Here is a 16,926-nt window from a genome sequence, read left to right as displayed (position 1 = left end):
GACATTATGAGGTGTCATGCATGATTACACATTATAAAGTTGTTTGATCTCCATTTTGAGAGACATATTCATCATATTGTTTGACACTCCATAAATTAGATTATGCATATTTTTTGATAATTTTTTATCATTTTATCAAAATGGAAGCCACTAATCATTTAAGACTTATATGTACTACGCCATGTTGAGAAGACTATCAAAGTTCCTATTTCTAAGGGAGATGGGTAAAGGCAGACTTTTTTTATCAACTCTCTATGTGAAGATAATTTTTGTACTTAGCATGTCAATCTTTTCCAAAATAACCTTGATGTCTTTGATTGCAAGACTTCAAAAATGCCTAGCGCCGATCTCTATCACATGCCACCAACTGAATGTACAAATTCAACTACCAATTCAGCATGAACTTGTGAAAGTTCTTTAAATTGAATATTTACCTCACTTTTGGGACCAGATTGAGAGCTACAATTGCATAAGTGTGCTCTTTTCTTCTACTTCTGAAATTAGTTATACGAGGGATTTAGATGATTCCTTTTTTTTTCTCTTGGAAGTTTTCTTATTCTTTTTGTTCAATCAAGCAAAAAATATGCAAAGTACACCACATGAATCATATTGGCACATAGGGGTTGTTTGGGTGGAAGTAACATGGACGTAAAGTAAAGTCAATGCGAGGGTTTTGAAAAGTTTGGAGTTTAGTTAGATGAAAAAGAAATTCAAAATAAAGTAAATGTAGTGTAAATCATTCTAGTTCATTTTTTAGGTAAACCAAACTCACACAGTTTTGAGCGAGAACAATTTACACCGCAAGTAAGCTCGCTTGACCGTTGCCGCCCACGGCCCACCACTGCCCATCGGCGGCAACAGCCTCCACCCTCCAACAGCCGCCACCCGCCTCCAGCCACCGCCCACAATGGTCGACCACCACCAGCTAGTGGCCGCCACACGCCGTCAGCCGTCATTATTAAACTTTACACTACATTCATTTTACTTCAAACCAAAAAAAAAAAAAATCACCTGAATATACTTTACACTCATCCAAACAACTCCAAAGTATTTGATTTACACTGTATTTCTTTTTTAATCAACCAAATAGCTCCTTAGTGATGAACAATTTAATGATGGACACTTTTAGCAAGCCCAATCCTGACTGGATTTCCTGCATCATCATGATCAAGAAGTCAACTGGCAAATAGAGAATGTGACTTCAAGCAAATAAATGAGGCGTGCCTAAAAAACTCCTATCTTCTATCGAGCATTAATGTCATGGTTGACTCAATGGTGGGGTAACTAATGATGCGCTTTCTCGATGCCGTCCAGGCTACTACAAGATCAAGATGGACCCTTTAAATGAGAATAAAATCAGCTTCATCATAGATGAAGGCACGTTTTGCCACACAATGATGTCATTAGCCTAAAAATTATTGATGTAACATATAAAAGACTCACACACAACAATTTTAGGTATCAACAAGGTCACAACCTCAAATTCTACATCAACAATCACCTAATCAAGAAAAAGGTACCCTCCAAACACCTTCTTAACCTCTCTAAGATGCTCTTGACCTTAAGAAGGTTCAACATGCACTTCAACTTATGATGTCTATGTTCGATGCCAGTTAGGAAAATTCCTATCATCCTCATGCATCTCCACCAACTCTGACAACAAATCCAAAAACTAGCCAAACTCGATAGATCCATCTTCCGGACGAGTGAGCGAAGAACATCACTCTCTTGAAGGCATTACATAAGGTAAAAGAGTCTGATTAAACTCATGAATGCAAAGAAGCATTTCCAACAACTATAGCAAAATCAAACTTCTTTGGGCCTCAACAACCTAAGGCTGTAGAAATCTTTATTGATCTACCTAAGAATCCATGATTTGACGGTCAGCTCAAATATTGGTTCAAAAGGAAGGTAGAAGACAGTTGTTTTTCTATTATGTCATCAACTCCCCCAACGTCAAGCAGAGAAACTCAAGCCTATCAAATTAATCCTAGCATGGACCACCGCTCGGAAGCTCCAATCATACTTACACTCTCATCCCATTGAGGTCATGAAAAACAAGCCCCTCTAAAAAGTCTCACTGTCTCACATAACCCTAAGATATTTAATCGGCTGGCCAAATTGTTCATTTAGTAAAGGGAATCCAACATCGAGTATTTTTCCCCTAACACATCAATGCCCATATCTCAGTGGATTTCATTGTGGAATTATCTAACCCATAAAAGCTAGCCCAATCATAATTTGGTTTTAAGGAGACCTGATGGTCTCTTCATACTGAAAACACCTCTGAGAAGTGCAGCAATGGAGTCAGCGCTATCATAAGAGCACCCTACGGCACAGTTTTGAACCACACAATTTGGATCATCTAGAATCACCAACAATAAGGTCGAATGTTAGTCCATAGTTGGAGATGTGTACCTTACCATCAACATCAACATCAAAAGACTAACCCTTCAATTGGATTCTTAGCTCATCGTCAATCAAATTCTCTATAACTATGAAGAATGTCACCCTATCCTTGGATGAAAATTGGAGAAAGTTTTGTGATAAACCTCCAAGATGGAGCACTTTGAAGCTCAACACATCCCTAGGATGTAAAAGAATTAGCAAATTTTCTGACCAAGTTCACCAACCAACATGTCACTGATGTCTATGAAGCCAAGCAAGTCAAAACATCCCCGCACTTGTATACTCCCATTCAATTTCTTAGCGGCTGAAGTACTGCTAGTTAAGTTAGACGAAGTTTGGATAGTAAAGTACAAGACCACTGAACATTTATTGTTTGATGGTATCCTCTTTCACAAGTCTTTCTTTGAAATTTCTCTTCAATGTGTTTGACTTGCAGAAGCTCGAGAAATCCTTGAGGAAGCCCACATCAAGAAGTTTGGTAACCACTTGGTCAGATGAATGTTAGCAAAGAGGGTATTCCAACAACTAAGTAACTAACCCCCCTACCACCCACCCGCCCACCTGCACATCCTTGATGCCAATATGACAAGTACGGGTGATATGTGAACACCTATGAAAATTTGGGACTACAAACCATGCAAACAAAAACAAGTACATGTGGTCCACAAAATACTATGGGGAAGAGAGCCTCACCTTTCGCATTAAGAAAGGTAGGTATAAGTGGCATTGTTCATAAGCCTTGTAGTAGTATATGCTCCTAAACAATGGCTAATATAACTAAGCCGGATAAGAATGAAGCTCACTCTTGAAGCCTATAAGTGTGCATGGGTGGTGCTTGTTCATCAAGGCATCATTCTGGTACACCAAGTCATCTTCACCTAAATATTTCCACTACTCTTTAAATGGTTTCTTGTATATATCGAAGGGTCCACTTGCATTTAAGGATATTAAGGACTCTTCCCACTTAAGAAGAGAGGAGGCAACTACAAGTTGTGTAGGAAGTGGGGCGCACCAAGTGAGATCCAATTCATAAGTAGGAACATTCAAAATTGGGTCCAGCTCGGTCTTGACTGTGTATGATTATGTGCAATAAGACTAGGTTTTGCATGCATAAATACGCACCACAAAACTATGTTAGAGTTTGTGGTGGAAAATTTGTAGACTTCTTGACCAACGTGTAGAGGCTAAAATTCAGATGGAGACTTATTATATCACAGCACATGTGAAACACCCTCTCTGGAATGAAGAAGGGGTTAATTACTTAGCAATTATAGCTTATCCGATGTCTTGCCTTTGGAACTTTGAGAATGCAAATATTAGATCAGCTATCCAGCACCAATATTTTTCAATAAAATGCATTCTTACAGAAGCCCGAAATAATCTTGCCTAGGGAAATCCTTAAGTACAATAAAAAAAACTAAGCGTCATACTTTTCAATAGAATTGTCATGATTCAGATGATTCATGCACATTATGAGGCATGCACTGTCATATAATGTATAAAGGAAATGTAGATACAATCAAAACATTAGAGCTAACTCGTACCATCCCAAAACAGAGAAGCTAACATGAAAAAACCAGTAACATGACCCATTTTAACATTAAACTAGTTACCAAGCTTTGCTTGAGGGCTCCCACAATTGCATCTTCATTTCCATCCAAAGACATTATTGGTCTTGCAATGCTTGGAAGGACAGATTCTACCTGTAGTTCAGCGGATGATTAAGAAGCTGTTTTCAGATCATGCAATGCTGAAAGAAAAACCAACCAGTACATGCATATTGACAAGGTTAGCATCAATGAAAGCTCAAATAGTTTAGGGGTTATTTGGGTTCTCTTTATATTTTGTTATATATATATATATATATATATATAATGTGTTTGAAATATGAAATAAAACATGTTTGGTGGCATAAATAAGTGTTATTTTTTGTTTTTATTGCATATTTACATAAGGCTGTGATGGCATGCTATGATAGATGGTCACTGGCGGTGGGCAGGGATCAAGGTGATTTTCATTTTTTTTAAATATCTTAAAAACAGCTAAAATTTCATTTGAGTATTTTCAAAAACAACTTGCTTCATTTTCAAAAACAAAAATAAAAATAGAAAGTAATCCCAAATTGCTCCTAAACAAACAAGTTTTTCAAAAACAAAAAAAAAGTGATCCAGTCTTGCCCTTATCTATTCTAGATAATTGTAAACCAACATAAAAAAGATGAGCAAAGTTTCCAAGGCATAATAACTGTTTATACTCTATACAAGAATAATGGGAGAAATGATGAATAACAAGAAAAACTTTCAACTTGCATTATATTAATGAGAAATAGGTCAAAATGATCCCCAAGGCCCAAACTAATTATGTAAGGTCATTTTAATCCTAGCTATCTAATGTGTTCAATTGATTCATGAAATATGATCCAAAATAGTTCATGAGTTGGATTATATTTTAGATCAAATTTTAGGAGTCAATAGACTATTTTAAATCAAATTTGAGAAATTAAGTGACCAAATTAAGGTTGACTTGAAGGGATTGTTAGAAGGTGAGTTTGAGAATCAGAATACCTGTGATTCTTCGTCAGCAAAGAAACAATGTCCTATTAAAAGTGATGATGAGTAATATATAATATTTACGAGCCAATTTCTCACAAAAATGTCCCGGACATAGCTGCGAATTGAATGGAAGCTATGGCTTTAATTGTTGTGACAGTTATGACTTCAATTGCAGTTGTGACTTCAATAGTGGCAATTTTTGCAACTTTAACTAGAGTTGTTGGTGCTATTGACATGTCAATAATAGATAAAGGAAAATAATGGCAACTTCTCATCCTTATAAGGAGTTTAGGGTGAGTTATAGAAATGAAGATGGGAAGTCATCGATTAGAGGGGATAGAGAAGGGAAAATAATTGTTGACACAAATCCAGACCAGAATTTTATTGAAAATTTTTAAAAAGAAAGTCGTCAAGGACATCAATATTTATGAGAAAGAGATTAGCAGAAAGATTGAAGCTATTCAATATTCTAAGAATAAAAAATTGACCAAGTTACCAACTAAAATTGCTGCCTTAGAATCTTCTCTCTAAATCAAAGTTAGCCAAAAAAGAGATCGCCCAACCATTGTGTTCAGCGCAACTATAAAATACTGAATTGGATGACTCATTAAAATACACGAAGTTGAATAAACCCCAAACTTCCCAAGCTCCTGCACCTTGCCAAATTCCTAAGCCTTACCAAATACAAAAACAAAGTCATCAGTGAAGTTCAAGAAGACAAAACTTTCTATTGGATTTTTGGTCAGTCTCTGTGATAAATTGTGCATGACACAATCTGAGCTTATTTTATGAAAATGCTGACAGAAATTTTAAAGGCCAAGAAACCCTTTAGCGAAGATGACAGGAACTCGTCTCCAGAAGATAGCAGTCGTTCATCTAGGTGAGATACTTGACCTGTTTCTTTATTTTTTGTCAAATATTCTGTAATTGTAATATCTTTTTTATAAATAAGATGGAAAAACATTCTTTTTGAATGCATTTTTCATTTTCTTTGATGTCGAATTTTGATATTAAGAATAAAATATCATTCAAAGAAATTCATCTTATTGCCTTTTGTTAAATGTTTTATGTATTGAATATGATGAGTCTCGAAATGGTTAAATCATTTTGCTTAGTGTAATGAATCTCCAAATGATCATCGTACCAAGGAAAAATAACAAGAAGTTTTTTTTTTGTCGAATGTAACTATCTTTCATGCATATATTGTCGAATTTCAATTGTCGTCTTTGATATGTCTCACTTACGCTAAAGATTGTCTTTGCGAGGGGTAGCCATCTTAGACTCAATAGCTAAAATAGACTCGCCCTCTACTCAATACGGATCGTATCATAAAGCGGAAAATCTGATTCTAGGACTAAACATTCTATCCTTGGACACATTTAGAAATTTGATAAATTAATGAGACTTCCATTGAATTGAATTTGTCATAATAATAGAGTTCAGGTACCTAACTATAAGTGCATAATATAAAAAATATCGATTGTGCCATACTTCGAAGTGACAAGATAACAGCAGAAAAAGAAAATGTAGATGATAGGCATACTGGATAGTGGTTTAAAACAGTCATAAGTGCTGAATGTGCTCTTAAAGCATGCTCAATTCTTGCATCAGTATCTGCAGCTTGTTTAAGGTTTCCAGCAAACTTGTTCAATCTATCTTGCAAGTTCTTTGTCAGGGTGCTCGACTGAGGCCTTGTCCAGCGTGATCCAAACTGAAATCGGAACTGAGCATCGTCTGCTGCCTCCTTCTGCAACAGTCCTTCAGTTTGTACAATAAGTTCTTGATTAACCCTTCGCAAATCCCTCAACTGCTGCAACACATCTTCCAAACCAGATGGTCCACCACTGACCTGCACAGCCTCAACATCTTCTTTAAGATCAAGAGGCAAGGTCAAGCTCCCTTCAAGTGCTAGTATATAATCCGGTAAGCCCATTTCCTTGAGTTTAATCCTCGTGATCTCACTTCCTTGCTGTAACTTCTCCGCTTGTGTGCGAATGACATCATCTACCATCTCGGTGTACCTAGATAGTGCCTTTGCGCTAGAGTCGGGGACCAGACTCGCAAACAATCTATCCTTGCTGGCATCAAGAACTTCACCAATATGTGTGGATTTGACAAGAGAGGCTGCAGGTAGAGTAGATAAGGAATTGGAAGCAGGTACCCGCATGAGATAAACCCTATCATTCTCTTTCACAGCCCTTTCAAGGCTAACATTCATCTTGCTTTCTAATTTGGAGACAGTATCCAGAAGAGCTGCAACAACACCCTTGCAAGATTTTTTGGCATCAGCAAGAGCACTCAAACCAACCTTAAGCCTTGCAATCTCCTCTGGAATGTTTTCTTTGTCATGCAACTCCAATGCATATCTATAACAAGCCTCTGCATGATACTGTGCTGCCTTCAATTGCACATGAGAGATCCATGTCCGTTCAAAATGTGTACTTAGTGGAGGAGCAGCTAGTGCTTTGTGAGCCTCCTCATAGTACAGGCCAACCTAAGAAGAAAAACATAAAATTAACTACTTCAGAAATACAGGCCAGTTAGACTTCTGCAGGCGAATAAAAACTTTCAAAAGGAGAGCTAGAATGCTCAGCCCATGCTTTGGGGTTCAAAACATCCGAATCTCCAATAGAATCTTATGAAGTAAGGGCCGGAATCAGCCTTAGCTCTTAGAAGAGCAAACTCATAAAAAAATAAAAATATGTATAAGGCTACATATCTTCTGATTTGGTTATTGCAATACTTCTGTACTAGTATTTAATATGCATGAAAGATGCAATAACATATCCATGAAAGAATGTTGTCAAGCATAGAGTGATGTTGCATTTAAAGACTCATTTGGTTGTTTGTGGATAGATGACATGTTTAAAAATCAAATTAATGATTTTATTTTCACTCATTTTGCCTATGAAATAGAAAGCATTACATTTGTTCTAGTTGTGAATGGATGTTGTCAAGCATATAGTAAATGTTGTTTTCTAACTACAATAAATCAAATAATGGATTTAACGAGTTTCATTATTTTGAAAGCATGTTTTCTAATATCAAGCGACAGTGAAAGCAAAACAAAGCATTATTCAAGCCTCATTTTTTCTGGAACACTCTGACAAAACCACCGAAAAAAAGTGAATATATAAGGACCAAAAGGCAAAGACTAACATAGATTCTCACTAAGAAGGAAATAAATTAAGTAGAAGCAATGGCAGATGAGATTCTATCACAAGAAGATCTCAGAAATAGAAAGAGAGTTATTACCAATAGATGATCAAATCAAAAAAGGCCGAAAGATCCTACAAACTAAATGAGAAAAGCTTTCAAGAATGGATAGCAAAATGAGAAAAATTTATGAGTTCTCTGAGGCTAGAACAACATCATCCTGCTTGCAACCGGCAACGTCTGACGATGTTATTTTACAGAGTAGCTGGAGGCACGGAGCTTCAGCAGCGGCGTGCGAGAAACTCGAGCAGCTAGGGTTTTGCATAAGCGGGCGAGTGGCCACGAAAGTGCGAGTTAGAGCAAATAAAAAATGTTTAAGGGGGGCAAATTTCCAAAATTGCCCTCCCATTACATGTACTTTATCTTTTAGGAGGTAATTGCCCCCTGGGCATAACTGGGTTCCGCCAGTATCTGCAGTGCTTGAAAGATCTTAGTCAAAGCTCAAAACATGCTTAAATTGGAAGAATTTGAATTATCTCAATATGTATAGGTCAAAGCAGACAGTTTGGGAAATGAAAAGTGGAAGCTAACAGCTAAATTATTTTTCATTTTTTAATATGGAAGAAACTTATTATTAGCATGAAATAACAAGAGTAACCAACCAAATGGGCAAGAAACTCCCAAAGTTTGAAAGATATTAAGCTTAACCACCAAAGTAAAATCCACTCTTCTACAAATGAGATGATTTTTTTTTTTTTTACTTTTTCTTACATGTGGAGGATGACATCATTTTTTAATGAGGTTGACAAAAATCCTCACATGCTTAGCTCATAGGATTTTTTTCCTTCACGCAAGGCCTTCCTCATAGAACTCTCAAAAGAGAATTCCTAAAGATTTAGCATTAATAGCCATAGAAAACCCAAAACTTTAAAGTAACCCATGCCCTTATACTGAACCTTTGAGACATATGGACTAGGTTAACTATAGTTTGACCCATCTGCCACCCAAGACCCTTAGAAGTCTACCCTAGACCTTTATAAGCTAAGTAGAAATCTTTTCAACATTTTACAAGACCATTTGCAATAGGTAGAATACTAACTCAAGATCCAAAATCTAAGAAAATCCCTAGGTGACCATTTAGGTTTAATTGGAACATCCATGATCCAATCAACCTAGACTTACCCAAGAACTACCCATGACCATAGGACACTACCTATTTACCCTTAGTAGATAGTGGATCCCATTAAGTCAACCTTAGGGGGTGTTTGGTATAGGATTGGATTCAATTTTAGTAGGATTTACTAAATCCTGTAAATCTGGATTTAGTAAATCCTGGGCTCTTAAATCCTGAATTGTGTTTGGTATGACAATTTTTAAATCTTGTTAAATCCAGAAATATGTTTGGCAACAGATACTAGGATTTAAAACGGTTGGAGATTTAAAATTGAATTAACTAATTATTTTGAAATAACTTACTATTTAATAATATTTTAACTAATTATTTAATTAATAATTACAATTACTTATTTATTAGTTTAAATTATAAATTTATTATTAATTATCTCATTAATCACTTAAATTTCTATTGCTTCTTTTAATTATTTAACTATTATTTTCTATTATTAATTTATGTTTAATAATGTATAGATAATTATACTAATTTCTAATTACTAATCTTATTTTATCAAGTTAATTAGACATTAATTTATACACTAATTCTACTATTAATATTTAATTATTTACTTAGTTCTTAATATTTAAATTAATATTAATTAAGTTAAATAGTGAATGGCTGAGGCGTCTAGGGTGTGACATCGTTGCTTCGCAGGAGGTGTCGCTTCTTCGGCTCCTTCGTCGTTGTTCGACTTCGCTCCTTCAACGACGTTCCTTCCTGTCAAATCGGACGTTACAAAAATTTTGATTTGAAGCAACGAAGGGAGCTCGCTAGCTCGCTATGAAGGTAAGTTTCTACCTTTCGCGCGCTTCTTCGGCTAAATCCCGTAAATCCGACTTCTAGATTAGGATTTACCTGGATTTAGCGGATTTACGGCGTAAATCCGCAAATCCGGGATTTACGGATTTGCCGGATTTACCGCGACTTTTTTTGCGTTTGGCTGGATTTACCCTAAATCCTACTAAAAACTCGAAATAAATCCGATACCAAACACCCCCTTAGGTCGATCCTAAGTCAAATATAGAAAACTTAATGGCTCACCCTACTCATGCTTTATGGTACCCACCTTTGGCCAACCTTAGGTAGCCCATGACCCGATGATCTACCCTAGGAACCCTCGTCTTCCTCTTAAACTCGTCTCATAGGTCAAAGAGCTCTAGTCAACATTTTTTACCCATGATCAAAGTAGGCTTGACCACAACATCCTTAACCCTAATTTACTCAAATTTAAATCAAATTAACCAAACTAAACCCAAAGACTGATCTTAAGTTCAAATGGCCTTTAAAAGCATTTGAGCTCATGTTTGATCCACGGTCGTGCCTCCTAACCATGGTCAAACTAGGTTTGACCAAGGGGTCCATATGACTCACCTTGGGTTCTCTTGACCTAAACACAATTTAATTAAAACAAAATCTTCTCAAGCTTTAGTAGACACCTCTTAGGAGCCTAGGCTAGTTGCCCAAAAGTAGCCCAGCTAATTTGGGCTAGCCCAATGCTTGAAACCTAATTGAAATTGACCACTTAATGAACCTAAATGATGATTTGGGCTAGGTGCATCCCATGGTTTGCCTTGCTCACTTGTCCCTAGTTAGCCCAAGTTGATCCCTACCGTCCACTATCGCCTAAGATGATTGCTAGCAAGCATTTTGATTGAATTGGCCATGGATTGCTAAGATGGAAAATTGATTCAACTATTAATGGAAAATACATATATAAAAAGGCCTTGGAATATTTCTGGAAAGTGGAAACTTGGCAACCTCCTAGTGGATTGTCCTTGACAACCTCAACCCTTAATTTACATTCTTGCCAGTAGAATGGGTGGAAAGATCTCCCAGATCAATCTAAAAATAGCTTTTCTACCAATGGGCTTTAGTTATGCAATCCATCTACAAAGTCTAAGCTTTCATCCCCAACCACTTTCCATCCTCAACTCCCACTTTAACACCAAGAACCTCCACGCTCCAATGAGCTCTTCATGGCGATTTTGATCTTATCAATCCAGCCATCCACAATCAAAGCAAACTTCGTCAAACTCGTTCGATGTGATTAGACGAAGCTCATGCAGCAACTAATTTGATCAGTAACTCGCTGGATTCAAGCATGTGAAATTAGCTTAAACCCAATTTTTTTATTTAATTTCTTAAATTGTGAAGCAAACTTCAATCATAAGAAGATTAGACCACAGGATGACCTCTCCTAACCTTCGTGATCCTTCTCGATCCATTGGAACAAGAAGATCAGCATTAGTTAACCCAATAAAAAAAATTTAATTAACAACTTCTAATCTATGTTGAAGGTAGGAGATGATGAGATTACCATCCATTCTATTAAAATAAAATGGACAATCTTGATCCCTTCATATATTAAATCTCATAACACCATTTAATCCCACAGTTTGATCTATGCCAACTGATTTAAAATCGAATGGTCAAAATTAGTCTTATGTGGACAGCGAGTTCCTCCATTTACAAAAGCAAAAAATTAGTTGTTGTCGCGTGCAAAGTGCATGTTGTGTTAGCACACAATTTAATAAAAAAAATATTTAGGATTTAATAAATAAAAAATTGCTTAAAACTTTAAGGAAATCATAACTAACACATTTATTAGCATAGTTCAACGAATAAGCCCTTTATGGATTAAAAAAAAAAAAGAATACATTTTCAAAAGGATTTGACTCAATCTCGAATAATTTATTTGAGGATGAAGCTATAAATTAAATATTTAATTAGCACCCTTCCATCACATCTGATTGTCATCAAACTGATATGGGATAATTTTAAGGTTCTCTTAGACCTCTTGATTTATCCCATAAGAGTTTGATGCATATTTCAACCATAACTAAATTTTTAAAGTAAACACGCCTAAATAAACCCTAAAATTGGAAAATTTATAATTAATTATAAATAAATCTCAAAAGCTTGAAATAAATTCTAAAAACATCTTGATCTCATACAACATAGAAAAAAATTTAAAATAAAATTTAACCATCTAACCTATCTAATAAATCCCTTAAGAAATTATCCCTAATTTTTAAGAAAACAACCTGATATTCAATTATAAACAATATCGTTAAAACCGGACTAGACATAAAACCACAAAAAAAGGTTCAAGGTTGAATGCTTTGACGGGGGTTGAACCGGAAGATGTAATAAATATTAAAATCATTTGAATAAAAAATAAATTCTATGCTAAAAATACAATAATAATGCAATAATATTAATTGTGATTAAAAAAATAATTTTACTTAACATATGAATTTATAAATTTAATATAAATTATTATTAACTATGTTAATATAAAAATGCAAAGGAAAATTCGTTAAGCATATAAAAATGAAGAAAATTCTGTCCGAATAGATTTCAAAAAATACATATATTTTATCAAATTTTAAAGATTAATGAATAAATTAAATCAATAAATCATAACTTCATTTTTTTGGAAAATGATCTCAAGGTCATCGTTGACTTGTAAATTAGATTTCATAAAAAATTGTGGGGCAAATTTTAAAAGGATTAGGCTTTAGGTATAAATTAGGAGAAGGAACACATTATAATTAAAATTTAAAAAGGATAAAAAACGTGAATGGTTAGCTCGTTTTGCAAAAAAATGCAAAGCATAAAAGCATTTTTAGGGAAAATGCAATTGCCCTTTCTGTTTCCATAGAAAACGCATTTCTTTTGTGTGTTTTATGCTTAAAATTCAAATGGTAACTATTGAAAAGAGTAAATGCATGGAGAGATAAGCCGAGAGACAAACAGTTTTTAAATGAGAAAATGTTTATGGAGAGCAGAAATTTCTAAAAGCATATAATTCTCTCTTCCATATCACTTTTAATAATCCATCATGTAGAAAATATAAATTTTTATTAAATTAATTTTAAATATTTAATTTCAATTAAATTAATATAAATATAATTTAAAATTCTTTAATAAATATTATAAAACTAAAACATTAAATATAATTATTTTAAAATAACCTTTAATTAATATATACTATATTCAATATTAAATTTAATTAATTAAATTAATTTATATTCAAAATAATTTAACCTAGTATTTAATCTATCATGTTTGATATGAGAAAATTTAACATTAGTTAAATTTTACACTAATTATACTAAATCGATAAATATTATGTAATTAATAATTTCTCAATAAATCAAATACTTATATTCAATTCAATTTAATATAATATTATATATATATATATTTATTTATTTAATATATAATTGTTTTTTTTTATTTTTAATTGGTTATCTTGAAACATTGCATATCCTTAATGGTTGAATTGCTTTGCTTTAGTAGCTAAGTTGTACGTCTCAATTTTTTAACTAAAAATAGCCTAATCTACCCTACAGAGCATATCGATATTGACATCATGATTTTAAAGCAATTTGGTGAGTTTAACTAGCATTTCTTTCCATACATAATTATAAATCTAGCAGAATCAATCCTACTTAAACCCTTGGTAGGGTTGAAAGTTATAAGTCATTTGTATTTCATTAGACTATCCTATTGGTGCTCCTAGGCTTAATTTTAGAATCTAAGGATGATAGTTTATTATTTGTTACATCATAGGCACTCATTTTATGGTCATTTTCTCAATTTTGTATTGATGAAATATAAGTCACAAATTTCTAATAAAATGAATAACTTAAACCCTAAATTAAAACCTTCAAAATTTTAAAGCCCAACATAAGATTATTTGGAGTGATTTTGTGTTGCTCGGAATCCAGTATTCTATACTTTTCATCCTTTATTATTGTAAAAAAAATGATCAAAATTGAACAAATCTCACTTGAAATTCCAAAAATATATATTTCTCCAAACTTTGAAACCATAAAAATTATTTTTCGCTAATTTAATTAAGAGTATTATATAGATATTACTTCTCTTGGAATGTAATTAAACATAAGCGCTTACCCTTATGAGGAATATATACCCTATAATAAAATAAATCGTATCTTATTCATATTAAGTAGGGTAAAATATCTTGAATTTTAGACATTATTTAAAAACTTATTTTTTTCTTTGAAACAATTGTATAATATTATTTCTTGCCTTAAAAGACTGTATGTTATTCTCTCTCATATTCAATCACAAAAATGAAATTATCATATCTTCAATTTATTCCACTAAATGAGACTTACATGCATAGCACTCAAAGTATTAAGATTTATATATTTCACACATAATTTTCATTATTTATATCATCTAGCACACTATTAAAAGATTTAATAGATCTCACCGAACATAAAGATGGACGAGGTAGATTGTCTTCTTCGGCAAACTCCTATAAGCAGGGTTAAGAGGATATGATGAAGGTGGTGGATGGACGGCATAGACGACTCAAAAAAGTCACAATAGGAGATTAGGGTGACGGGACTGATGGTGTGTGAGGGGCAACAGGATCAAAGGTGAAGGCCGAAGGGCAATGGGATTAACTAGCACCATGATGGGATGGTTAGGAGACTTGTTGTTCTTTATTTTATCTTCATACTTTGAGTTTTATGCATGTAAATAGTGAAATTTAAGTGTTAAATATGTAAATCCTAATATTTTGAGTTATTTGTATGTATATCCACCTTCTTTTATTTTACAATTCCACTAGTTTAAAGCAATCATCCAACAAAAATACAAGGCTCTATACATCTAAAATCAGAGAAATTATCATCCAATAATCGCCAAAACTAAGACAACATGATGTCAATCTAACCCATAGAAATCAAAGGCTCAATTTCAAAGAATAATGCACTTAAAGATGACTTATGTTTTCTTTAGATCGAAGGGAAGTGGAAAAAAGGAAATGGAATATCAATATTTTCGACATTTATTACAAATCTGCAACCGCATATTTAAATTTTATTTTTTTTCTTTGTAACAATACAAACTCTTATCAATTGAGATATTGTCCACTTTAGACTAATGTACTCACAGTTTTATCCTATTGGTGTAACTTCCTAAAAGATCACTCATCCATAAGTGATCATGTACAAGCACACTTTTGAGTTTCTAATGAAATTTTCACAATCTTATAAAAAAAACACCTCGATGCTTAAGAGTTTAGCTTCACTCTACTTAAGAAGTTTCGCACTCTCTCATACTTAGTAGCTAACGTCCTTATAAGCATCCTTAGCCGATAATCATCCACCATGCATATAGGATTCTTAAGGTGACCCTTACAAGTTCAAAAGGTGACATTTGCCATATAGCACTTTGTCCAGCCTAAGGTTCAAGAGGTAGCTCCCATGATATAATATTTTATCTCGCATGACACGTAGTTCCTATCTTCTAGCTGGCATATTGCTTTCATAACATTTGTAATAGCTCAAACACTTAATTATCCTAATATTATCAGTTTTGACCTAATGTCTCAAGATTTTACCATGTTGGTGCAACTCATAGAAGATCACTAATCCTAGGAGTGCTCCTATACAAACATGCTTAACTTTCAAATTTCTGATAAAATTCCAACCATTTCACCCATAGACATATTGATATTTAAGAGTTTAGCTTCACTTTATGGGTTTTGCATCCTATCCCTCAAATACATATCAAACAAACACAATCTTAAAAGATACGAAGGGGAGAAATTTGATGAAAAGGGTACTGACCTGCCTCGCAATCTTAGAGCAGAGACCCGGGGACTTCGAATCGGTAATAACCTTCTCAAAGAAACACTCTTGCGCTTGTGCAAGCATCAATCTCTCGAGCATCCCCGCGCATTCTGTAGACATATCGACCGCGGAACCCCCAGGTCCAATTACAGCCTTAACAGAAACATTATCTTTAAGAAACGCGAAAGTCCCGGCCGCAGCCTGGAAAGAACTACAAGCGACCTTAATTCCAGTTGCCAACGCTCGATCGGCGGCTACGGCTACCTGGCTCTGAACAGCGCCAAGGTTGAACAGGACAGCAGCCTTTTCGAGGTGAAGGCTAGTCTGTACAGCCTTCCTCGAAGGGCGAAACGCGTCGAACCAAGCAAAGGAGACTGAGTTAATATGGGAAGGATCGGAGGATATAGGGAAACGGGACTCGACAAGGCAGAGAGCGCGGAAGTATGATTGGAGATAATCGCGGCGGCGCTCCGGCGATCCATCAGGAGGGTTCTCGACTTCAGAGCGCAACTGTTGGAGGAATTGGAAGTCGCCCTCGAGGGATTCTGCTTCCCGCTCTGAGTAGTGGTTGGCGACGTATTGGCGGAGGGGGTGGTAGAGATCGACGGTGCTGCAGGGTTTCTTCTCCTGGATCGCAAGCATCACGTTAGCCGGTGATGCCATTCCCCCTCTCTCTCTCTCTCTCTCCCGCCGACTTTGTATCACATATGAAGGGACTAATGAAGTGAAACAATCTAGATTGAATATTTTACTACATGATTATAAACTATTTTACATGAAATCAAATGAATCAATCACTGATATATATATATATATATATATATATATATATATATATATATAATTGAACTTAATTATGTTATAACCCTTGTTAAACACTATTACTGAAAATGCACTATGCATACAATACAAGCTTTGTGTGTTTGATGTTTGTAAATGTCATTATTTAATTTAACCCTATTGGATACTGAACCAACGAGTTCTTAGATTGACGACTATAGGAAATAATTAAATGTCA

At 34.6% G+C, this 16,926-nt stretch overlaps 1 protein-coding gene across 2 annotated transcripts in view; it reads right to left on the bottom strand.

The window, feature by feature from the left end:
- Positions 1-16,594, bottom strand: part of LOC110110618 (vacuolar-sorting protein BRO1) — a 41,228-nt gene extending 24,634 nt beyond the window's left edge. For both annotated transcript variants that reach the window (XM_020842196.2, XM_028701110.1), the window contains exons 1-3: positions 15,906-16,594; positions 6,505-7,455; positions 4,023-4,112 (exon numbers count right to left, since the gene is read on the bottom strand). In XM_020842196.2, the coding sequence (XP_020697855.1) occupies positions 4,023-4,112; positions 6,505-7,455; positions 15,906-16,571 (1,707 nt within the window). In that variant the 5' untranslated portion in view covers positions 16,572-16,594. The remainder of the gene's footprint in view (positions 1-4,022; positions 4,113-6,504; positions 7,456-15,905) is intronic.
- Positions 16,595-16,926: the final 332 nt, after the last annotated feature.

Source organism: Dendrobium catenatum, unplaced genomic scaffold (assembly GCF_001605985.2).
Source record: "Dendrobium catenatum unplaced genomic scaffold, ASM160598v2 fragScaff_scaffold_1639, whole genome shotgun sequence".
NCBI classification, from domain to species: domain Eukaryota; kingdom Viridiplantae; phylum Streptophyta; class Magnoliopsida; order Asparagales; family Orchidaceae; genus Dendrobium; species Dendrobium catenatum.
Note: the sequence above shows the minus strand (reverse complement) of the source record. Positions and strands in the feature narration are given on the sequence as shown.